Source organism: Ixodes scapularis, unplaced genomic scaffold, assembly GCF_016920785.2.
Source record: "Ixodes scapularis isolate PalLabHiFi unplaced genomic scaffold, ASM1692078v2 PGA_scaffold8__174_contigs__length_109621045, whole genome shotgun sequence".
NCBI classification, from domain to species: Eukaryota; Metazoa; Arthropoda; class Arachnida; order Ixodida; family Ixodidae; genus Ixodes; species Ixodes scapularis.
The window spans coordinates 630,614-657,224 of record NW_024609883.1 but is presented as its reverse complement, the minus strand read 5'-3'; the positions used below and the strand labels follow the sequence as shown (position 1 = coordinate 657,224).

General features: G+C 44.8%; 1 protein-coding gene across 1 annotated transcript in view; it reads left to right on the top strand.

Moving 5' to 3' along the window:
* The window catches only part of LOC8038365 (peroxidase), a 264,537-nt gene that overhangs the window by 204,927 nt on the left and 32,999 nt on the right, over nt 1-26,611 (top strand). The window contains exon 9 of the mRNA XM_029989515.3: nt 21,526-22,086. Coding sequence (XP_029845375.1) covers nt 21,526-22,086 — 561 coding nt within the window. The remainder of the gene's footprint in view (nt 1-21,525; nt 22,087-26,611) is intronic.

The following is a 26,611-nucleotide window of genomic DNA, read 5'->3' as shown; positions in this document are numbered from 1 at the left end:
TTTACCCGAAACATCGCTCGTCCCACTGGTCATCCACGGGATGAGCGAAGATGCACAAAGACAAGTGCAAGAGCAGTCTTCAAAGACCACCGAGGACCTTCTGTATTAACTGAAAGGTGTGTTCGTGGACCACTCCATTCCCCATGGGCAACAACGACCACTAACAATCCCCAGAAGCGCGATCGTCGACACCCAAAGCGGAAAAAAACTTCCAGTAAACCAGGCAAGTGACAAGTTTTGGATGAACAGAAAACTTAATTCAGCCAGCCACGAAGCAAGTGCAAATGCACGCGTGTGTCACCACATAGTGGAAGGGACACAAAGCGCGTGCTACGATTCATGCCACGCGTCGTGAACAGCGGTGCTAACGACCAGCCGAAAAACTAATAAAAGAGGGAGCACAATCTCTCCCGATGACGAAGAAAGGGACTGTATACTTGGTTAAATACATCCTTTATGCCCCTGTTATCGTCAGTGGGAGACACTTGGATGCTTTAGTTGACACTGGAGCATCCATCATTCTTGTGAACAAGAATATTGTGGACCCAGAAAAGATACGAAGTGAGCAGCCCATCGAAGTTTAGAGCTCTGATGACAGTGCTAAGCTGATGCAAATCTGAACGACGTTGGAAGTCTGGTTTAAGGGAAGGAAATTCTCGGTCGAGGCACTCGTCGCAGAAGACGTCTAGTTCGTGTTCATTTTATCACGACACGGTATGAAGCACTTCCAAATGGGCATATCCTGGAAGGACGAAGCAACGCTGGGCCAGGATGCGGATAGCCCACCTGCTACTCCAGTTCAAATGCTTGGAACTGTGAACAGGTCCGAGGACGTACCAACATCATTCCCAGAGTTGATATGTGTCGAATGATATCCACAAGCAACCTCAATTACTGAGGTTCCATTCAAACTACGCGACACTCCTGTAGTGTGAAAAAAAAGCCTACAGCATGTCGCACGTAAGGAAATTATGGCTTAAGCGGGAGCTGCAGGGAATGCTAGATGCCGGGATCATCGGACCCTCGACGTCCATGTTCGCATCCCTTATCACTATATTACCGAAAGAACATGGCACGTTTCGACTCTGCACAGATTATCGCCAAATTAATTCCCAGACCGATCTTCTCCCTTTCTCTATGCCACGCGTCGATGACATCATCAGCGAGACAGGAGAGTACTCGTGCTTCTCCAGGATCGATCTCTGCAAAGGCTATTGTGAGGACCCTCTACAAGAAAACACCAAGCGCTCTACTGCCTTTGTAACACCATTCAACGCGTACGAATATAACCCGCTACCATTGGGTAGAACTCTGGAGCCTGGTTTCAGAAGATGATAAATGTAATACTCTAGAAATTTTCTGGTAATTTCTGCAAAGCTAATGTCGTCGACATTATCGTCTATTCCCGAACAAAAAAAAAAAGTGCACATGGACCACTTGTCTCGTGTGCTCGAAGCACTGAGTACTGCCACGTTAAAATTCAGAACCAAGGAAAGCGAATTATTCCAAGGAACAGTACTTTTCCTGAGACGAGTTTTTGACAGTAAAACGAAAAGCACGAAGGAAGAATCTGTGCAACAAATATCAAAGCTGACCGAGCCCTATGACCTACACTCTTTACATGTTTTTCTAGGCCTGGCCGGACATTTTCAAGCATTCATAAAAGATTATGCTACAAAGACAAGGTGCCTAAGCGCCTTGACTCAGAAAGACACTCCGTTTGTCTGGGCTGAAGAGTGCGAGAGTGTGTACGACTACCTCGTTAAGGTCTTCTCTTCTGACCCGGTCTTGGTACTCCCCGACTTCAAAATACTATTCGAACTCTGCGCTGTCGCTTCAGGCAATGGCACAGGAGCTGTCCTTTATCAGGGACACGCAACAGAGCCTCCTAACCGGCAGTTGAAAGTCGTTGGCTTTGAACTGCCGGTTGAAAGCCGACGACTCGTACACATTTTCGAAAAGTCAAGAAAACTGCGCCGCGGCAGAAAAAGAAACCCTAGCTGTGGTAATGGCTTTGAGACATTTTCGAAGTTACCTCGAAAGTCGGCAGTTCAAGCTTTTCAGAGACAGCCAAGCTCTTACTTACGTCTTGAGTTTAACCCAACCGAAGGGACGAATGGCCAGATGGCTGACTGAGATACAACAATTACCATTTGAATTTGCTCACCAACTCGGGGAGAAGCTTCCCGACGCTGATGCCCTCTCCAGACTTCTTGTTCCAAGGGATACACTCAATGGGAGCCTGAACCATGCCCGCATTTGGAAATTACAAGATGGGAAATTCCATGTGCAAGAGTCCATGATTCCCAGGGTTTTACAACTCTATCTCGCGGTCCTGAATCAGGAGGACATGACGGATTTTGGAGGACTTACTGGAAGTTGACAAGGAGATTCACATGGAAGAACATAAAACCTAATGTCGCCAACTATGTGCGTACGTGCCACGTGTGCCTAATTCATAAGGCCAAATACCGACCTCGGTGAGAAGAAATGGTTACCCCTCAATACTCTGATGTTCTCTTTGAGAGTATTAATCTCGATTTTGCAGATATCAAAAAGAAGGAAGAAGGAGTGAAGGCACACGTCATCGTTGAATGCACGCGCATCGTAGCTGCAAGAGCTGTCAGAGAAGACACTAACTCTGTCATTTCACTGATGGAACGAGAAGTTTTCGAGAACTCGAAAGGCATTGTTTCAGACAATGGACCGACCTTTCGCAGCAAGAAGTTCGAAAGACGGGCGCAGGAAAGAGGAATCATACTTCGATTTCCAGCTCCTTATCACCCGGAAGGCAACGCGTTAGCTGAACGCGTTGCCTTCCGCGCAACATAAAACAATTCGTAAAAATGGACCGCGAGCTGACAGGTGGATTGAAATGCGCACTTGAGGCAGCCATTGCGCACCGCAATCATTCCCACACCGCTGGATTGGGATGTAGTCCACATTTCGCAGCGCGCGGAGAGTGCGCATGGCTACCTGCCGATCAGCTCCTGGGGCTAACCGACAAAATCACGCTACAAGAAAAACCACCTCCACAGCAGCAGGTAAAATTTCGACCGTCAATGAAAAGAAATTACGACACACGGCACCTCAGTGCAGTCCAAGAGATTCAGCCCGACGACATGATTTTAGTACAAAAACGCCTACAAGGCTCCAAGGCTGTCTTTTCCGGTCCTTACATGGTTACCAAGACGTGCAGTCAAGAAAGCATCCTCAAGACGTTGTACTACACGGGACCCAACAACACCAGCGAAATGGCACATATTAGGAATATAGTTTCATATCACCCCAGGAGGGTTGAGGACAAAAGCCGCAGCGTGTGTAGTGAAGAGGCAGACAAGGCGGAAGACGACGATAGACCAGGATATAGAAAAGAGGGGGATGAAGAGGTGGAGAAAAAAATGCCAGTTTTGATCTTGACGCGTATGACGAACCGTTACATATATGACTGACAACCTTGACTGGTTTCAATCGAAAGTCCCTAATATCACGACTGTTACTGTTTTTGAGTCGCATGAATAATTTGTAGGCATCAAATTTATTTGTTCGATTGAGAAAAAGGGACGAACTTGGGCTCTGTGTGATATATTTGACAGCATCTTCATTATAAGTACTTGAAACAAGATTTACCAAGCATGTATTGAAACATTCTAACAATGAGACACCGGATAGCATTTGGTCATTGATCAGTAGCTCCACCATTTTATCGTTACGTGGGACGCGCTGGAGAACCTCGTTTATAGATTTCCATATCACAGCAGGAGAATTGTTCGAGTTATATCTGGAAAGGCTCGCATGATACTAAGCTTTCGCTTGTTTTAGTATAACGTTTACTTTATTTCGATGTTTTTTGAATGATGCTTAATTGTCTGGGTGTCTCGAGGGAATAAACGTTTTGAACAAGGTACTCTTTTCTCTGCTCCTTTTGATGTGATCAAGTGTGATCCAAGGTTTTCGTGATTTTCTCGATCGAGATTTTACTTTATACGGAAAGCATTCGTCATGGCACTTCATGAACAAGTCATGAAATGTATTGTAGTATCATTTACGTTCGATTGTAATGTCACAGATGTCCAGTGGAGAGCACATATCTGGTTTCCAAAATGCAGCAAACCATGTTCTGTTAATGGGTGGAAAGACAAAAACAAAAAACGTTTGATCTCGCTCTTGATTTCAAATCACAGCGATGAAAGGCGAGGAAAATAGGAATAGGGTCGCCGATGCTGCAACTGATTGTACTAGCTGCAGTAAGCCCATGTTTGTAATGAAGAGATCCAGTACGCTTTCCCTTTCAAGAGTAGTTCTAGTTGGTGACAAAATCGCATTCGCATATCCGAAAAAGCTCCGAACATTGCTCAATTCGGTCCTAGCATGGGAAGGTTCTATCATATTAATATTGAAGTCGCCAACGAGAACAACAAAAAACAAATATTTCTAAATGCAAATTCCAAATAACTCGCCAAGAAGAATAGAAACCCTGGAACATTGGCCGACAGCGGACGATACACGACAGAGAAAAGCCGACTGCCACTAGTTAAGGTTAAAATTTCGTAGTCTTCATCAAACTCAGTCAGGCAGTCCAGTATTTCGTAAGTTTCACGTTGCTCTGCATAAATGGCGGCACCGCCACCCCTCCGACAGATTCGATTTAGGCAAAAATGTTGGTATCCGGGTACATTTAACACGGGCTGGTAATCTTCGTACCACGTCTCTGAGAACATTAGAACATCAAAAGCAACATCGCAGTAATTTAGAAGTGTGCAAACATCGTCCTACTTGTTTCGGAGGGAACGCTCATTAAGATGAAAAACAGTAACTTCTTTTGGATCTGTGTGCTCGTCAACGCCTGATGAAAAAATTAATTCATGGTATTTCGTTTTACTGCAGATAGACTCAATTTTGGACAATTGATGCATTTTCGGAGGCATCTAGGTAACTTGAAATTTAATATTCTTGTATTAATTTGTATCACGGTGACAGATTAAGCTTGAAAACGTAACGTCCTCTTCTTATTTAGTCGTTTTTATTTTGAATTTGATTTTAGTTTGCGCCACGTTTTTGGCTATTGTCTGGGCAACCTATCCGAAACAAATTGTGTTATTAGATTTAATTGCGTTTTTTTTGTTTAATATGTGTTGCTTTTGTTTTTGTATATATTTTAAGATTAGGGGGGGGGCCTCTATTAAAAAAAACACGTCACCCCTGAAGTGTTGGGGAACCTCTCTCTGGTTCAAACCTCTTCAGCCCATCAAATCCCTCAGCCGTACAAACCCTTTTAGCCCATCAGACTTTCAAACACCTTCAGCCCGTCAGACCCTTCAGCCTTTCAGACTCCCTCAGTTCTTCAACTTTCTTTAGTCTCCCTAATGGCTGTGAACCATAGACCAAAGCCACAGTTTAAAGCTATATTGGATATGTATTTCTGACATTGAGGCTTACAAACATATTATGACTCAAAAAGAAAAGAGACGACGTTTGCTCAAACCCGGACTCAAGCAGCAGTAGACAAAATTGATCAGACCAAAAGGAACAAACGTGCTTGTTGTCGTCACAAAATATCTTTCAATATACTCACAATGATGCCAGGTGAATTCCTGAGTTTAACGGCAAGTGAACTAATAAAACCGAGCAGTTGCACTACACGAACACATAAACACTGTCAATAGCACGTTTACCGAAAACAACGAACGCGCAAAAAACGTCCGCCGTCTTTGAGAAATCCCGAGCAAAGTCACGGCATCATTTCTGGCGTCTTTTTCGCTCGTTGGATGCTTCGGAAACCGGACGTGCGAAGAGGTGCAAGAAACAAAAAATTGAAATACCTCCTTGGTTCGCACTCCGAGCTGTTTTAAAAGATAGGTCCTGTGCCGTATATTTGGAGGTGGGCTAGTCAGTGGTGCAGAGTAAACTTATAGTTAAAACAGCGCAGAAAACACAAGGACAAGTAAAATGAGGGACACAGACACAGCCCTGACTCACGAATTACTAGCCCAGTCGGCAACCGATCCCTCCTTTGATGAGCATCCTACCGGCGTGCGGCCATGTATCACTACTGCGTCGTGCACGTAAAAGACCCCAGGCTAGCGATTGTACTGCACTGGCTGAATTGCTCATCTACAGCGAGCAGAGTGTCGAACCGATATTTTTATCGGTTCGGTTCGGGTTCGGGTTCACGGCTTTCGGTTCAGTTCCGGTTCAGTTCGAACCGGTTCGAACCGGTTTGAACCGCTAAATTGATAGTATATTTCCCGCGTTGTTCTGTCAATATGCATTATTTAGGCCGTGAAACTAACTGCTGTAAACGATCTGATTTTTGCGAGGACTTATTTTTGAGAATTTCGCGAATCGCCTACAATCCGCGAAAAATGGGTCCCCGAAGAATTCCGGTAAAATGTAAACAGATTGAAATTTATATTGAGATTCCACCGCGTCGAGAAAATTACAACCCGCGAATTATTCCGAAACTTCAGCTTTGACCTAGATCGCGAAATATTGAGCCCACGAAAGATAAGTCGTTTACAGTATATATATTTTTTTTTATATAGTTTGTTCAATCCAGTATTATTTTCAGGTAGAAAAATTATAAAATCCTGTTATTTATACCTACACAACAAGAAAGGAAAATCTACATTAACATACAAAACGTCGTGTTTATACGACTCAACATCCCTTCGTTTGCCAGAGTCACATACATTGTACCTGAATCGAAATGTTTTCGCGAAGTGAAGTAGGTTGCCTGAAATACCCGTGATTGGTACAACTTTGTATCGCAGTAATAGATGCTGATTCGTGGTTTTGCCCTTGAACTAAGGAATTCATTACAGTGAATAAAATCATGAAATGGGCAGTTCGTCGCCATATACACCATAAAATGTGTTTTATGGAATACGTTTCACAATATATATATGATGACGAGACGACTGAACTCAAGGCAATATAATTTTCAAGATGTCACAAAAGTCACGGGACAAGTCCTTCCAGTCTATATTTTATAGAAACACTAAGCGACAATCGCAATGCTTGTTTTTCTAACTAGCATTGTTTGCTCTCAGCAGCATGATGCGGGCGACGAATCATGCGAAAAGGAGTGGCTGAAATTGTTCACTTTAACCTATGAGCACCTTCGTACTGAGATCGAATCTGACCTAAAACAGTGCTTACCCATGTGAACATATTCTTATATTGGACAAACTGGCATAGCTTGGTTCTCGAGGTTTGCTCTTGACAAAATGTCGGTCAATTTAATTTGCAAATAAGCGTCACCCTCGTTAATTGATGATTTTTGTTAAATAGAACAAAGTGGGATTTTATGCTCTACTCAATTCGGAAGCTACTTAATTGGACACTTTCGGAGAGTTTAAGTGTGCAATCGTCATAGTTCCACCATTCGTTCCAGTAAAAAAAGGCGATAATAAAAACTCATATAAAAAGCGATAATAAACTTCTATATATTTGAGAAGTTATATATGCGTGAGGAACACATATAGTTATTTAAATTAGCTTCAAAATAAAAAAAACATTATTTAAAGCTTTTCCAAATCACCTATAACGTGTCTATTGAGGATAAAAGCGCCGGAAAAGATTTGCAGAACATCTTTCAGATAATTTAAAGGTGCATTTACTTATATATCTTTGAGGTGACGATCTTCTATTTATGCTGCCAAATCTTCAGACAGGAATTAAGTATATTTTTATTATCATCGATAAATTGGACTTTATGAAGTTCACATAACCGCCTGAGACCGACACGGAAGGACGATACTCGAAAATACACCAGCTGTTGAGTCTTCGGTAACGTGCTTTTGTTAGCTGTTTTGCAGTGTAAAATACTGGGTTGCAGAGTATGCCAAAAAACACTGTGGTCACATGATATATCGGAAGGCAAATACACGAAATGTGCAGAAATAAGGAGATGACAAGCAATTTTTTCTAAATAATCCCTTACACAACGCTTTACTGCAAAAAGAAATGCATAGAAATGCATAAAATGATATTCCTAATTAAACATAGATTCCGCGCAGGGCAAACGAAGATTTTTAGAATCCTAATATAAATCACTTTTGGGCATCAGCTTGCCTCAGCTCGAAACGTCGCGAGATACTACCTCGGAAGGCTAATGTTATCTTAGGTTTTACGTGCACTTGTTTTGGGACCTTACTTCACGACTCTGTTCTTTATAAGTCATGTGCTCCAACATCTCATTAGGCTGCCGTATATCATCGTGAGACTGCAATAAATACTACACAACTTTACACCTTAGACGTCTACTGCTAGTGTTGCGAACTTGCACTTCACCAGAAAGCTGAAGTATTTAACATGGTTTGCACGCGAAGTAATCTCACTAGATACTGGTTGTCATTGCGAGTTGCTCTTGCTGAGAAAATCAAATTCGATGGGGCAAAATGCACGCTGCAAAAGTTTTGCGCTCAGTGCAAGCTATGTATTTGAGAGGCACACATTTTTCTTGTAGGTGCGTCGTCGTTAGGCACGGCGCGAGTATCTGGCACGGCGAAAACGTGCTTTCTGGCAAGAGTGTTTTTACAAATAAAAGTTGTACCAACTACCCATCTGTCACTATCGTTTCCAAACCACGCTTTCTAGTCTGCGCCGAAAATGCGGGGCAGAGGAATCTTTACGACACAGTATGCTTTAAAACTACCCCCTCCCCACTCCCTTTCTTTTTTTAGTTGCTCCTCAAGATACTTTTTATTCCTCAGGGATTCCCTACTCCGTATTGAGTGGTGTTCACTCGACAATTATATTTGTGTCACTTGTTAACAGTAATTCTTCCTTGCTTTTACTTTGCACCAAACTGTGAAGGTTAAACAGAATACAGGGCCGTCGAAACTTGGAGAACTTGAGAACGACACTCATGTGAGACTTAGAGCGGCTGCGAACGTTCGGCTATTCCCGTGAGGCCACTACGATCTTTCTTTTGAGGTATCCTTCCCGTACACACTAATAGTTCCATGTAACGTCGGACTAATACGTCACATTTACACCCTTTAACACTTCTATTCTCGGTACAACTTTCTGAGGCAGTTCAGCAATAACGAAAACACGTTTGGGAGCCTTAATGGTGCGCATACATGTAAAATGGGTCGTGCAGCATTTTTTTTTTTTACCTTAAGTTCAATAAATACCGCAAAGTTGTAATCCCTGACGTTGATAACTTGCAAAAGCATCCATTAGTTTGCCCCTCCGCGAAATGGCAGACAGTCGAAAGAAAGAAATAAAACAGCTTTCCCCTCCTCAACTCGCAATTAGAACTATCAGCCACGTGATCTGATCCTAATATTTGCACCGTCAATGTTTATCATAGTCATACGCACGGTTGGCAAAGGTGAGAGCATGGGCTAATCTTCAGGTATAGTCTTAGTTCGGCTATAGTGGGGCCCGAGCCCTACTAAAGCGACAAACAGAAACAAACGACAGCGGATAGCCTTAAACCAGAGAATTTCGCGATTTGACAGGCTGTGGAGAATAAAGAAGGCTATGCTCAAACACGAGTATCCTGCGCACGATGGTACCATTTGCAGGCTTGTAAACACTCGTGCAAACTTCGCGAGCACCGAACAACTCAAAGCCGTATAAAGGTACCATCGCGAACATGCTGCATGTGTCTGAGGCTTGTCGCTTTCGTTTGTTTCTGTTTCTAGCTCTTGTGGGACTCGGGCCAATCATAATTTTTGAGTTGAACACGAGCCGTTACCCGAATGTTTGGCGATACTGGTTGTCATGAACCAGAGCATTTGACTCGGGATCATGACAATCGAGTACATCATGGTGTCACGTGACTCTCAGTGCGAAGTTGTGATGTCATGTGACGTCACGGAATCAACAACGTTAATAGATCTAGCGACGTTCTCAATTTGAATCGACTTAACGCGGTGAGTCACGTGACATCACGGGGTCACGTGATGTGACATTACTTGACAGCATGTCTTGACATCATGACGTCACGTGACGATGTGGCACATGGCTAATCATAGTGCCAATAAGAAAGCGCCGCAAAAAAACAGGATTTATTATACATTGCAATTCTGTATGTGACGATTTGATCAATACGTAGAGGAATACACGTGCCAATTTTTATTCCCAAATAATAAATTTGTAATACTAACAAAAAAAATGCCGTGAACCGTTTTGAACCGGTTACCGTTATATTTTTTTCCGGTTCAGTTCCGGTTCAGTTCCAAGATGGCGGCGAAGATTTCGGTTCGGTTCAGTTCCGGTTCGGCTAAAAATAACGGTTCTGTTCCGGTTTTCGGTTCGGTTCGGTTCCGGTTCGACACCCTGACAGCGAGTGACTCTTCGCAACTTTAAAATGGCGGTGCATAAATATCCACACAACTCCAATTATTATTATTCACGCCTTACTCTTTTTTTCGTCCTCCTAAACACACCAACACAAGAACCCTACTGAAAAAACCCGTATAAAAATTCATACTGGTTCACCCGTATATCTCATACGGTGTTATGGGATACGGGTCTCCCGTATGATACTGGGAACCCGTACCTGTACAGGTTGACCCATTCAGATACAGGAACCCGTTCAGATACGGGGCCCGTACCTGTACGGGTTGACCCGTTTAGGTAAGGGAAACCGTGCCTGTACGGGTCGACCCGTTTAGATATAGGAACCCGTACCTTACAGGTTGACCCATTTAGATATAGGAACCAATATTTATGCATGTTCATCTGTTCAGATAGAGAAACCTATATCTTTAAAGGTTTACCCGTTCTGACGCAGTAATAGGAATCAACATGGTGTCCAACATTGCAAACGGATGGATGGATCTTTGCAAGTTTAACAATTCGCATGCATTTGTCATGCAAAGAATGAGCATGAGCCAGGTCATTTCAGGTTATACGTGTATTTAGTGAACGCAAATTGGCATCTGCAGAACACCAACAAGAAGCTTAACCTCTAAGCAAGCTAAGAAGTCAAACTTCTAGTTAATATCCTGCAGTAGGATATTAACAAATTTGCATACTGCAGTAGATTCACCCGAGCTGTCCTCTTCCCTGGAGAGGCCTCTCGAGGATGCCTCCATAGGTACTCGTTGAAGGCATCTGCAGGGGAAAAGAATACAACAATAAGTCATGTATATCTACAGTTTCCTGAAAAATTTAATACTTTACTTCCTGCAATTAGAAGTAAGCAATTTTCGCTACAATTTATGCTTTGTTGATATCTTGTGATACCATGTAGACCCCAAGAGTAACTTCTTACGATTACGCAGTCTGCTTAAAACAGCAGGCATGCATGATTCGGCCCGAAAGTTTTGAACCAGTTCAGACCGAGTTCAGAGGAGTGCAGAAGCAGTGCGCAAGTCGGGCTGCGGCTGCGTGAACTTAAGCTGCAGCGTTACAAACGACCCTGTAATTGGTTTCCGAAAGACCGAAACGTTTCCATCTGCTACTGCATGAACGCTGAACTGACTTCGGCCAGCGCAAGATTCTGTGGAACTGAGGCTGAGCTCGTGCAGCACTGAAATAAATCGAACAGGCCAGTTCAGCGTTCAAGCAACTTCCGGTTGAATCTAATGAGTCAGTTCTTACACTATTTGAACTAGATCGGCCAGTTCAAGCAAATCGAAAAGACCTAGTGTGACTTTCCACAACTATGCACTTAAAGTTTGCTTGCAACAGTGTGTTCCTTGCATTTCAGTGTTTATGAAAATTATAGACCTTGGAGCAGGGGACAAAAAGGAACGGAAAGACACGAAGCTCCAGAGCTTCGTGTCTGTCTGTCCCTTTTTTTCCCCACGTTCCCGGGTAACGACGTCTATCCTTAACCAGCTCGCCTGCCTGTTAACTTAAGTAAAAGTATGTTCTATAAATCTAAATATGTATTTTCAATTATGAACATGGGCCTCTGATTGCCTACAACCTCTAACTTATTTCATGCCCAACAATGTCACCATGGGAACAAGTAAAAGGAACACTGAACACAGTTTTAGTGCGAAAGAAAGATTTTGACCTGCAATTGTTGTTCTGGGCATGTATATAAATTGACAACGCAGATTTGATATCAAGAACCATTTAACTAATTTAATACCCGTGTTACGACCCTTCAATGGTCTATTCATAGGAGATAGTTCCCTGGTAAGAAAACTGAGCACTAGAAAGGAGGAACACCCACGATGAGAAGGCGGTTCAGAAAAAGTGGGCAGTACTCAAAGGACAGAGCCAAACATAGTTCGGTTGTAGCAGTTCTAGTGAACAAACAGACTCACTTTCACAACTTTGCTAGTGCCAGCTTTTCGTTCAAAAGAAAAAATAAGTACCTCAGCAGAAGGTCCTGCAAGCAGGCCACTGATATCATGGACCTCCCCCAAAACTTGCAGGGATTAGCAGATATTTGCAATGCGGAGCATGTTACTCTAAGACCTCCTCAGTGTAAATACATCAGAAAGCACCAAGGGACCTAGATGACCGTGACAAGGTCACTTTACTTTTTTTCATATATTAAAACCAAAGAGGGAGATAGGGCTTCTTCATTTCGGTTTTGCGCTCAGAGCTTCACGTTCCTAAAGCTCGAACTAGTCGAACCGTGACCTTTCAACAGCCTATAACACTGAAAGTTCTGAAAGCCTTGGAATATTTTATCACATTAATTTTGTCGTAGCAGGTTGCAACTTCAGAAGCCATAAGGTTTGAGTGACTCACCAAGTATGAGACATCTGTGAGAAGTGGGCACTTACTGCTGCCAATTTGACTGGAGTCAGGGCCCTCTCGGCGACAGCGCCCTTGAAGCGCCGGCATAGCACCCCAGTCACACTCCGCCCATGCAGGTTCTCCCTGCCAAAGATCAACTTCGTGGCCTATTTAACGAACATGGAGTCTGCCCGGGCTCCCCTCACGTAGAACAGTTTGTCCTTTTCCACCAAGACACCATGGCAAAGGTGAACCTAGAAATAGAAATGCTCTAGAGGAAATGCAGCCAGCCATTGGTCCCGATCTCATTGATCTTTCGGAAACTTGTGCAGACGTCTGCCGCACAATGCCACTTTTTCCGGACGCAGGACATGCAAGGCAGCTCTTCACGCAACATCTTGGGGGTATTCTTTTCAAAGCCAATCACAGAAATTCACCACGGGCACTCACTACTCGTCTCTAACTTCTCAATGTAAAGAACACCTCATCTTCAAGTAGAGAACAGAGAGTGGGACAAACATAACTGCAAAAGAATCGCATAGCAAACAGTTCCAGCCACGCATGTCGTCTGCTATGCACACAAAAAAAACACGGAGGGGAAAACAAAAAAGCTCACGGTCGGGTGTAGCCACGTGACTTCCGCCCACTCACTCTCTCCTCTCCACTTCTCCGACCTCCGTGCGCGGGTTTCAGTTTCGGTTCTGAACAGTTGCGTTTTTTGGCTTTAATAAAAATATATGACTGTTGCAAAATATTAATTTGGTAGTCTTTCGACACCATTAAAAATCAGCTGGCAAAAAATGAAAACTTTTATTGGGGGGTGAAGGTGTCCGTTTAATTGAGTTCAGAGTAAAGAGAGAAAGCGAAAGAAGGGTACCAATTATAACACAATTTTAAATGGGCTACTTGGTACATGATTTATGAAAAAGCTCGAAATAAAACAAGGACACTAGATAGAAAACGTTTCAGAAAAGTGCCAATTAATTGGGAAGAAATATCTTATCAATGCCCGGCCCTGCTCTTTACATTCATCAGCATTTTGAAGCAGCCCGATGGTTCAATTTAAGGAAGCATATAAATAACCTCATTCAAGGAGCTGTGGAAACAATAAAATTTAGTCACTTGCCCAATATCTGGAATGAATATTCCATGAAATTCTGAACTTACCTCGCCATCAGCGTCTGCGAGCACTGGCACACACTCGGGAAATGCCTCCGGCGGGCCTGCTACAAGATCCGCTGCTGGAACAGCAGCATCAGCGGCCGGTACAGGTCGAGCGTGATCCACACCAGCTCGCACTACGTGAACTGAAGCAGGAGCGCCAGCTGCAGGAACCACTGCTGGGAAAGCTGGAGGAGCTGACCCAACACCGCCAGACGGGACATTGTCCACTGCAACATAATAAAACACTCTTTAGAAACAAGACACAGTTCAGGAGTCAACCGATTTTTCGGACGCCAAAAATTCAGACAAGCTTGATTATTCGGACTTCAGAACGTTCCTGGTTCGTTGATGGCTTGAGGGCTCCATAGTACTTCATGCAACAGAAGACTACCGGCAGTGAGCTTATTTGTTTTTCCGTAACACACCGGGACTGGAAAAGTAGCGCGAGCAGGACACAAAACAAAGGGATGAGAAACAAAACCAAAGAAGAAAAAGAGGAAGAAAAGAAATGCGCTCAAGTTCGCCGGCAGTGGGCGGCAGAGAGGTTGTTTAGTTTACAAAAAAAAATACCGGTGAATAGCTAATGTATATTCATGCCAAGCATTTCCAACGGTTTGCGAGATATAAGCTCAATCTTTCTGACGAAATCCAATGCTGTAGCAAATCGTCTGCTCACCTTTTAACCAGTTGCACAGTTGCGTCGCTAGGCACAATCTGCCGCCCGATTAAAGTTCAGCCTTGTTGGTGCTGTGGTCATGCCTATGACCAGCTTCCTCACTCGCTCCTCCTCAACAAAAAGAACTCCCTTCTCCCCAATGACGAAAGGATGTGTGCTGGCCGGGCTCATCAGAAACCGCATATTTAAAATGTTTTGACTGACTGAACAAACTTTCACTTCAAACCTCATCTATGCGCACAGACCATGGTGTCTTGGTATGACATAATTGTTTGACATACTGCAGAACAAGAAAAATATTTCTTCAATCAAAGCAAAAGTGCTGCCAAGCAAAACGGGCTCATCGCCATCAGCAACAAGAAACAAACTCTCAAAGCTCCATTTGCACCCTAAGAGAAGAAAAGAGAATTATAGACACCTCTTAAACTCATTGATACATTGAGGCACCCCTGTAGTATATGCTTACTTCTGTTTGCGACCAAAAAAAAAAATTAAAATTACTTTTGATCCCTTAGAGAAAGTGTGAGCACATAATGTGTAGTGTGTAAGGTAAGCAACTGAAAGTGCCTCCACGCTTACCTAGTAGTGCCAGCAGCTGCTTCTTGATAGCGTCCTCTCTATCTGGGGCTCCTGCTCCAGGTTCAGCACCCTTTGCTTTGCCGACCTCAGCTTTTCAACCAGTCGGGCATGCTCCCCAAGCGACACAGCGGACGTCCTGTCCTCTGTCTTTTTTTTTTCTTGTACTTGCCACCCACTGCAGGGGATGGCGACATCAAAATCTGGAAAAGAAAAAGGTCCAGGTGTTGTAATATTTATTTAATATAAACTCCAACACATAATTGGGACACACATAGTTCACATTAAATTGCTCCCCCCCCCCTTTATTTTTTGGGTGCAGGTTTCAGCCCTATATCTGTGATTGCCCCCTCCCTGAAGAAATGCTTCCAGACGCCCCTGACAAGATATCCGGTATTCACTGTCAGTACAGGAAATAATTGGTATATCGTCCTTTACATACTCTAGAGTGTAAAGGACGATACCTGTTGTCAGAAAACACTGTGTACGTAAACGAAATAGTATGATAAAATATTGTGTTAAAAGGTACTTCTAAGTTAGTTAGAAAGTAAAATATGATAATACTACTTTGCACCCAGTGTACTTTTTATGAGGAACGTAAACTCTCAGTTGCTTTGTACTTGCAATTCAGTGCTTTTAAATACGATAGCATCTATAAGCAAAGCATATGCGCTTTAGGCGTCTGTTGGTCCGAGGATTTGTAACTGCTTTTGAAAACAGCATGTGCCGGCACATTATAATTCAGAAAAGAAAAACATGCCGCCGGCACTGCGCCTCAAACCCACAACTGTTGGAGTCTAAGCCGGGCATCGTATCCGCTTCACTACGAGCATACATGGGTAAGCATTTGCGAAAGAGCTACTGGTTGCAGGCAAGATCTGCGTTGATGCACGTGCCAGTGACTCAACGCCGTTGTTGCCATAGCAATGTGCGCCGCATCTGGTCGCAGTCGCACATAGCCACATCTGAGGAGAGCTCTGTGAACCAGACTTGAGTATCATCTTTCGTTGTCGGTATGCGAAAGCAGGTCTCACCATAGGAACATTACGCAAGCGTGCTGAGCCACAGTGAAAGCAAAGTGCCTAGGGTACTTCGGAACAACATAAAACATGTTTGTTGAAAGCTGGAGAGGCAAGTAGCAACAAGAGGACCATCGAAGCGGATGAAAAGATTAAAGAGAGGAAACTTCGGTTGCAACGCAAGCAGGACGCCAAACAAATGAGGACGTCTTGCGATAGTGGAGAAGAGATGTAACTTCGTGTACAGCGAGAATTTGACTTGACTTAGAGCAGGTGAGCACATCTCGTAAGACTGAAGAGTGTCGAATTCAGATTTAATGCGGTCGAGAAACGAGCAGGAGAGTGTCGCTTGAAATTGAAGAGGGACAACTGCAGCTACAGCACAGTCGAGACCAGGAGTGGCCAAGCTGCGGCACTTTGTGTGTTAAAGTGCGGCTTGTGGTCCACTTTCATAGAGCGTTCTACCCACCGGATCTGTGTACCAGAATAGCAAGCAATTTAAAAAGTGTCTGTACAAATAGTCCTGACCAGCCATAATGAATGGACACAATTACTCATAAAGCAAACAAAATGCAAGATATACTTTAGCCTAACCGTTCAATCTTACCCACAATTACTGCCCACTGGTAACGGGAGTGAAGTATGCTGCTGATTTGAAAAAGGGAAACAAAAGACGAACCCCCTCTTTCTGAACAGAGTCGAAGATGAGGTAAGAAAAACAGCCTAAAGGCACACATAAACCTCGAACCTTGAGTTCAATACCATAGGGATGGCCACGTGCTTCTTTTTCAAAGCAGCAACCAGCTCAGCTCGTGTCTCTGTAAAACAAAACATGCACACTGAATTGCATCTCAAAGTCGTCGTGTTCGTCTCACTTTCCCTTCTTGTATCGGGGTTTATAAATATGACCATTCACCAGCCAGCCTGCGCTATAACCCTTGCTTCAAAAATTATTTTTTTTCGATATTTTTACACATTAAATGCACCACCTAGTCGAACTTATGTGGTAAATTTGTCAAGCTTACAAAGCCGATTTGTTGCGATTTATTTTGAGTGTCGTGGCTACCGTCTGGAGCGCCCTGTAGTTAAACAACGTAAAACCCTTTGCTCTTGCCGCTCAGTTCTTCACAAATCGGGCGCAAGGACCGAATCGGGCGCAAGGACATATTCGTGCCCACCATATTTCGCGAATTTTAACGCCGGAACGGGGGCCCACGAAATTTCCGCTTTCCACGTGTCCTTAAAGGGACCATGAAATGACCTTTTTACTTTTTCCAGATAACTTTTACATTAAACCGTCAATGTTCACTGAATGCCGAACAGGCATCCGTTTTCGTCTCGGTTTATTAACTTCTACACAAAAAATTAATGAAATATCGACTTTTTCTTGACCGCAAAACAAGCCGTGACGTACGCTATTTCCGGAACCGGAACTTCTCTCGGCAGTAGGAGATGGGAGCATTAGCGGCGACGAGTTGGGGGGCGCCGGTAGGTTTTACTGCGCCGATGTCACCGATGTATTTCCTGAATCGGCGCCTCTCATCGCCGCATCGCAGCTGAGCGAAATTCAACGAGATATGTTGCGCTACAGCGACAGCATGGGACTAGTCCCATACACCGGAATGCCTGTTGGGAAGTGCAGCGAGTCTTCCGGTGAAGACTCCAGAAGTCAACCCAACTGTCATTGTTGGCAAAAGGCGGCCAGTGTCAGTCGTTTGCAAAGCGACGTAGATGGAAACAAATTGCCGCGGGGTTTTTCGCGGTCTCGGAGATGCCGGAGCGAGCCGACGTTAAAAAAGATACGTTTGAACTACGACTGTCAGCAAGAGCCACGTAAATACCTGTTAACACTCGGAGCGGACGCGCGAGTTTGATGGAAGTGCTGTATTCGCGCTGTTGGTAAGCGCTTCGGGACCGATCTTTTACGATTGCAACTCGATACTGACGCGACACTCGGCAAAGAGAGGTTGGACCGGTATTGCACGTATACCTCTCACGAACTGTTACAGCTCGACAGTGACGTGCAGTCTGTCAGGATAAAAATGGCATACCAATAACAAAGTGTACATACCGTGTTACGAAGGTAATCCATACAGCGTTTATTTCAGCTCTATATCACACAAAACAAGAAGAGAGAATCGACGAGGGTCCCTTTTCGACGAGTGTTCGTCAACACTGCCTCGGAAAACAAGGGGAAGAGATTGACCTCACCTCTTAACGTAAAATTGAGGTCAGCGATCAAACTATTATACGGGAAGGGTCCACAAGGGTACCCCACAAGGGTAGCGCGGGCATATTCCATTCAGCACGCCAGCCGGTCGCAGGCAGGCAGACGGTCTTGCGACGAAGCAACGCTGCGCCGAGTCGGAGTGCCTGCTAGGCCTATATTCTGAGAGCTTCGTCGGAGCGCGATTCGCGGCTGTTGTCGCTCTTCTCGGGTGTTTGTGGATCCAGCGTTCTTGCTCGTCGTGGTCTGTTTTAAGTACATTTTTTTCTTGCTGCTTGAAGTCGGCACGCGCGAGATGAACACGCAGAAAAATAAACGTTCAGTCAGTCAGAGTTTTGAGAGGCAGGAAACCAAAGGAAATAACCGTTCTGGAGTCGGCCCTGCCAGGCCTGCCCTACTGCGCACGCGCAGTAGTTGCTTTGTTTACCACACGATAGATGGCGCTTGGCTCTCAGCATTATCAAATTTGGCAATTTTCGCCACACATCTCTAATTATGCTACAAAATGTGGGTCTGAATATTATTTAACAAAACTTTTAGGAAACATTCGCCGGCTATTTATTGTTTACGATCGCGGTGCTGGTGAGGTAGGCTCTTACCCAATAGGCGACGTGGATTCGGCTGACGTGCTCCATTTCTGCGGATGCATCGTAGTGAAAAGGCAGAGCTTTCGAAGGAAAGAAGTCGCAAAAGAGTCCAGTTTTCTTTTAAAAGTTCTATAGCAAATAATTTTTTTTGGCTCCCTAGTTTTGTGTTTTTGTGTTTCTTTTCACACCTTTTACGACGTGCGGTGGATGAAATTAGATTTTAAAATCATTTCATGGTCCCTTTAAATTTCGCTAATTTTTGGACGCGTGGAATTTTCAAAAAATCGGGGGCTGGCGAACATTAGGGAGTGTTCGTAGACCGCGTTTCCCCCTCCGCAACGAAGATGCGCTTGCCCGCCGATAGTCTTGACTGTAGAGTTCCGGGTATATAGCGAGTTCCGGAGGGCGTTGCGGGACAGCCAAAACGATCTACGAAAACTCCCTATTAACGGTTCGCAGTATACGTTGTGCTTCGAGCCCCTGATGCGTAGACAACAACTTACCATTCCCCGGCGCACGCTCCAACAGCCTCCCAGTAGACGCTTTTCGGCACGTCGGGGTCGAAGTCGCCAACGCTCGCCGGTTTGAACTTCTTGATACGGTTCACCACACTGACTATTGCCTTCGCGCCATCAATATAAATCACGTACGCTTAGTACATATCGACACCGATACACACCGATCGAGATAGCCCTAACGTCAATCCGGCTTTGGTTCCCAGCACTGGCTGGCACTGGCCGGCTGGCCTGCGGCGCTGGTATGTAAGTATTGGATTGGATTAACTAAATATTCAGCCTTAGTTTATATTAATGCTATTATTACTCAAAATAGTTTTAGAACATTTAAAAGCATAGAAACTTACCATGTTAAGTTTATTTATTGTTAAGAAAAACATTGTTTGTCCGTCGTTGGTTGTTTTTCTGCACTCTGGCTTGCAGCTACAAAATCCAATCCAATCCGACGTCAATGAACCGAAACCGAAACTACCGCGGTACAGGGCTCAAAGCTATGAAGAAAACTCTCGTTTATCTCGGCCTCGCTTCCCATGGATTTGGTTTTCTCATTTTATGACTTTAAATATGCATGTCATAAAATGGTTGAGTTTGATAGCTGAAACTGTTAAACTGAAATGACCTAATATGTAATTTTCTGATTAAAATTCTTTATTGAAAAAAATATCACAGTTTAGTTTCGCGGTGAGCGCGTTCCCGTCGAGGTCTGATAATTTCTGGTCGCGTTAAATAGACCGATCTCACCGGCCAGTTTGACTACGCCACCGCTGCCGCAATCCAGCGAGGGAACTTTAGTCTTTGGGCACGTGCGACAACCTCGCTGGAGCTCTTCGCGTGCAGAGCACGAGAAGGCACGAGCCCTTGCGTGCACGGCCGTCTGCCTCCTGTGAACTAAAGTTATGGCGGCTTTACGCATGCGCCCAACGCTTAGTGAGATCGGTCTATTGTGTATACCGGTAGAGCCTGTACAAGGTTACCGACCGCCGTTACCGGTCGCTCCGATACGTGGTTGCTGTTAGCCGCGCATCGATTACTGGCCACCGGTACGTTATTACGGCCCACCAGTGTGGCGTACCGGCTTCGCCTGTACGTGTTCACTCGCCGCCTGTACATGATATGGGCAACCGATACGGCGTATCGGCTTCGCCGGTACGTGGTTACCGGTTACCGGTGTGGCCTACCGGCCGTTCCCGTACGTGTTTACCGGCCGCCTGTACATGGTATGGGCAGCCGGTACGGCGTATCGGCTTCGCCAGTACGTGGTTACAGGTCTCCGGTACAGAGCTACCGGTTACCGATATGAGAATACAGGACTCCGGTGTGAACCGGTATAGGCCGGTATACATTTGTACAGGTTTTTTCAGTAGGGAAGGCCAGGAAAGGAAACAGAAGAATGCCACATGTCGGTCATCCTCACTCTCATGTGCCACTCGAAATATCTTCTAACAGAAAGTGCATTAAAAACATATAAAAATGAATTAAAAGTGGAAAAATATATAACCACCCATTGTTTCACCTCAGGTGCGAGCAGAGCCAAAAGAACAGTGGTACAAGAACCCACAGCGCATTGGGGCTCGCTCTGTAGTTTTGGCTTCGCTCAGACCTGAGGTGGAAGAATGTAGAGTCTTTTTTAGTTGTTTTTTTTATTTCTCGGTGCTGTATTGGTAATAGTATTGAAAAAGATATGTGCGGGCCGGTCAGAAGACCAACGCCGAGTCGGATCTGGTCCGCGGGACGGGGTTTAGAGGCACCTGCTTTAAAAGCAGATGCCCTTCATCAGCCATTTGTTTGCGTAAAGTACTCTTTCGAATTACCTGAATTTTTATTTATAATCAGTGACAAATAATGACCCTCCTTCGGAAATCTTAAAGCAATTCGTTATAAGGCAAAATCCTGCCACCTGAGCTTCTAAAGCTCATGTAGTGTAACTTACGAACAGCAAAGATTGGTAATTCCTGCCGCAGGGTACACAAACGCGGCGACAACAAGATCGTCATGAAATGGAGTCCTGCTATTCTGCATGTTGTTTAAATAACGGATCTAGGTACATTGTAACGACGTTAGTGAAACCGTGCTTGACCTCTTGACGTCCCTTGCGCAGGCGCATCGTAATCGGCCAGATGCAGATGATCACGTACGACGAGTTCCTGCCCCTGGTTGTAGGCAAGTCCTTCCATCGGGAGTTCGGTTTGGAGGTCCTGCCGTACGGCTACACGACGTACAACAAACAGATCGACCCGTCTATCCTGAACGAGTTCGCGGGAGCGGCCTATCGCTTCGGCCACACCATCCTCAACGGGGACTTCATGCAGATCGACTCCCGGGGGCGCATCTCCCGCGTCAAGCTGCAAGACAACTTTTTCAAGCCGTTCGAGTTCCGTGACGGTATGATGGAGCGTATCGTGCGCGGTCTGGCCAAGCAGACCTCGCAGACCTTCGACAACTTCATCACCAACGACGTGACCAACCACCTGTACCGGCTCACGAATGAGTCGTTCGGGCTGGACCTTATCTCGCTGAACATTCAGCGAGGCAGGGACCACGGCATTCGGGGATACACCGACTACCTCAAGGGCTGCTTCGGCCTCAGGGTCACAAAGTTCGAGGACCTGGACAGCGCCATGCCCAGGCCCGTCAGGGAGCGGCTCCAGAGGCTGTACACGTGAGTCAACTGCCGCTTTTGTGGGGCCGCGCACTTGATAAAAACAATAAGCTTAAAGAATACTCTTGATATATTTTTCTTAACAAATAAGTAGCGCATGTATTACGATATTCAGTACTAAAAGTACACTTCTTGTGGCCTTTTAGAGCACTTGTATTGTACGTGTGTGGCCCCTGTAATGATTCAGTCTGGCGAGTAATATGTACGTACTGATCGTTTACAAATTTGAGCTTAATTATATTTTATTAAGCTAAAATACTCGCGTCACTAGGAAAAGATTTAGATGCGCCAAACAGAAAGATAGAGACAACAGACAAGTATGGCGCCGCCACAAAGCCCTTTTCTACAGAAACTGGTCTTTGAACGGCATCCTTAGAAGAGCGCCGAACATGAAGTGTTCCATGATGGCAAGCGAGTGCGGGAAACCAAGAAATTGGCTGGAGGAGTGCGCGCGGCAGACTCGAAGGGGAGGACGGAAGGGAAATACCTATTTCATCTCATTTCATTTCATTTATTGTTGCTCAAAGACATCCTTTCGGACGTATTGCATAAGCGAGGATTTGGCTAAAAATCATACAGAGCACAATACATATAAAACTTTGGGTTCAAAAACTATCAAACCCGAGGATTCTGGGGAAGAAAAAAATGCAAAAGCATAATACATACAAAACTTGGTGTTCAGAAGCAATAAAAAAAGAAAGAACAACATCAGAGTGACCCTTGATCGGCTCAAGTAATGTGCAGAATGCCAAGAACATTCAAACCGAAAACAGATTATCATTTTGGAAACCTAATTCAACAATAATTCGCTAAATTTGTTTTTAAACAACAACTCGTCACGTTCAGCTGCCACAGAGTCTGGGAGTGCGTTCCAATTTGAAATACACAAAACTAGCGGAGATGAGAGGAATAGACTAGTGCGTGATGCAAAAGGTTACACTTTCTGGGTGTTATCACATCGGACCGATATATGGGTTGGAGACCTACAGAAAGTTTGTCTGACAGTAGAGTCACTGTAATAAATTTGATGAAAAAATCACAGGCGTAAAATTTTCCTTCTTATCTCCGAACATGACAGACCCAGATTTTGTTTTAAACTCGTGGCACTGGTTTGATAAGAGTAATTTCCAGAAATAAAACGGGCGGCTTTACTTTGCAAGGCCTCAAGATTTTTAACAAGATAATTTTGGTGCGGGCTCCAGATTATATTTGCATATTCTAGTTTCGGTAAAATTATAGTTTTATTGGCAAGCAGGCGTGTCTCTTGGGGTGCCTGGTACAGCGTACTCCTCAGAAAACCGAGTTTTCTAGATGCGCTTAATAAGATGTGATTAATGTGCTCGTTCAAGTTAAGCTGGATGTGAAATGAACACCCAGATATTTATACGACGTGGCAACTTCTAGTTCGAGAGAAAGAAGGCTTTACTGGGTCAATATCACATTAGTTTTATTGGTAACTCTCATTAGCCGGCATTTTTTTATGTTAATGTTAATCTGCCATTTTAAGCACCAATTACTAATTTTATCAAGGTCAATTTGCAGAGCACAGCTGTCATTTGGACTACTTATTTTTCGATATAAAACACAATCGTCTGCAAACAACCTGATTGTTCATGATAAGGTAGATGGAAGATCATCGATATAAATTAAAAACAAGAGGGGACCAATTACGCTACCCTGAGGAGCGCCTGATGTCACGGGAAGTTTTTAGGAAAGGGTATCGTTTAACTTTACTGATTGGGTTCTACCACGCAAAAACGCTGCAATCCATTCCACGATAGATGGGTCTATTTGAAGATGGGACAATTTTAAAAGTAGGCGACAATGGGGAACTGAATCAAATGATTTTGCAAAGTCGATGAAGATGTTATAGTTGAGTATTGCATGAGTGATTTTGTCTAAAGCCGTGTTGATTTGAAAAAAAAGGAAGTCATTGCCGTCGAGGTCGGACATAATAGCTGGACATAATAGTTGAGGTGGGACATAATAATAGAGGTGGGCATAATAGCATAATACCTATGACTTCAGAGCCTAGTAAAGGCGGATTGTTGGGTGTGTTATACCACTGTTGTGCTGTGTTTTGTAACGAACGCTTGCCTCAATGACCTAGAGTGTTGATGAATAAATCAAATGAATAAATAAAAATCATCTAAAGCAAAATATCACGGAGATAACGCCCGCTGCTGAGCAGTGCGTCCGTGCCGTACCGTGCTCCACTTTTCGATGGCCCGGAATCACAGTTTTGGGAGGTGACGTGGATTTTTTCTCACCGATCGCCCTATAACAAAGGCAAGTATCGCGAAACCTCCGATACTGAGTGAGCTTTTGTCACAATTTTTTTTGCTCGTTCGCCAATCGTAGCTACGTGCGGAGCTATGCCTACAGCAGGCCCAGCGCAAGCGTGCTCGGCAGGTCCATGTACACCTCCGGCTTGCACCGACCTCCCCGACAAATCACCACTTACCCAAGCCTATCAGTTCACCCTCGCCGCAAGCCGCCTGCTCCGCTGAGCGTCACCATCTGGTGATGAGAGCTTTAGCTCGGTGAAAACAATCGTACAAACCACACGCAAGAAAGGACCCCACCCGTTGGCGGGAAAGACACCCCAGTGAATGCAGAACCCTACGAGCTACCTGGAATTTTCCGACGACTAAGTCCCCATAGAAATGGACAACGCTGCCAACGATCAGTGCGTCACAACCGCAAACCACGACCATACAGAACCTACAGCTGTGTCGGCGCACGGCGGTTACCCGATCATGAACGGGGACGACACGCATGGAGAGAAAGCGCCCTGCAATCACAAACGCACTGCACAACTGGGCCGACGTCCTGGCACAAGGACACTGTTTGCATCGAAAACTAACATCGAAAACTAACATCCAGATATTCAACAACCATGATGACCGCCCCAAGTGTGTAATCGTCTTTCGATCTCGAAGCTGCTGCGATTTCACTAGCATACCAGCTCTCTCAGTTCAACGGGCTTTCTACTCAGCACACTTTCCTTTCTTTCGTAGGTTGAAGGCGCAAAAAGCCATATTAATTACAGTACGAAACGCAACTCAAGCCAGCAAACTTCTGTCCGTGCACTGCCCACAGCACCGGACAGCATAGTAGAAATCTTCGCCCCAAATGTTTGAACACTAGTGGCAGCCGAGGAGTGGCGCGCAGAATCTGCCCAGGTGAACGGCCCAAAACGCTCCTCCAGGCGCAGCAGACCCAAACCATTGCTCACGCCCGGCGGTTTGGCAAAAATGACCTGAGACTGGTCAGAACTTACACAAAATTAGCGCAAAGGATGAAAACGGAAAGAGTAGATACTACAGAGCGCTACTTACAACTGACGTTTTTTGAGAGGATAGAGGAAGAGAAAGATAAAAATAGACTAACATTATAGAAAGAGAAGAAAGAGTATGCAAGAGAAGGAAAGCAAGAAAACAATATTAGAAACATTCTAAAAAAAGTAAAAAAATTCGAAAAAGAAGATTTTTGGAGAAATAAAGAAGCTTATGAAGAATAGCGCAGGTACTGAAGTTTCATCGTTCACAAGTTTACCGACGGAGCGCTAATACACGCATCCCCTCTGGTTTCTGTGACCTGGGCTCCATCTATTCCTCGTGTTCTTTTGTCCAGACTTTGTCGCAGAATCATTGTTCGAGGAAGCAACGGGTGGCACCCAGAGTCCCTCACGTGTTCTGCTAGATGTCCGGATGGTGCAAATTTAAGAGAGAGGAAATTTCTTTTTTTAGCCTAATGTTGATGCACGTCCTGACTGGCCCACATATAACGTCCCACAAGACATCGGAATCTCGTAGACGACACCTATGCAGCAGTTGATATATTGATAGACTTGCCTAACGCCGCATTCGTCGTGCCGGTCTTCGGTGGAATTTATCTGGGGACAGAGCCTCCTTAGCTTATGTGGCGATGCTGGCGAGTTTTTTATGCATGTTGAAAGTAGTGAAAGCGCACAATAAAGACGAATAGCGCCCAGATCGCAACGCAGGTCCCTAGAGAGATACGAGCGACAACTCACAAAGTTTCTATAGAAGTATTCCCACCCCTTCTTGCCACTTTTATTCATTTCGGGGACTATGATATGAATGACGACCAGAACAGCTTCACTCCATCCACTATACTCCGTTTCATCTTCAGTCCGAGCGCAGCGGAAGCTAGGAGCCATCCCAGACAATCCATCGTTGAGAGAGTGTAATGTCACCTTAAGCTCCCTGTGTCGCTCTGTCCTACCGGCAGGTCACGCGATTTTCTCCCGGCGCTGGATAGGCTGGGATGGCTCGTGGCGTCCACCGCGCTCGGACTGAAGGTGAAGCGGTGTTTAGTAGGGTTAGGAGCCGCAACCGCTCCCAGCACCCATCACGTCAGCTCAGTCGCAGGTCTAGCAGGAAGAATTAAAACGTCTCCAGAAATAGCACTCGTAGGAGGCACGGAGCACGTGGTCGCTCGCCCTCCGCTCGTCATGGACGAAAACCGGACGCCCTCACACCGACCACTTAGCCCAAGC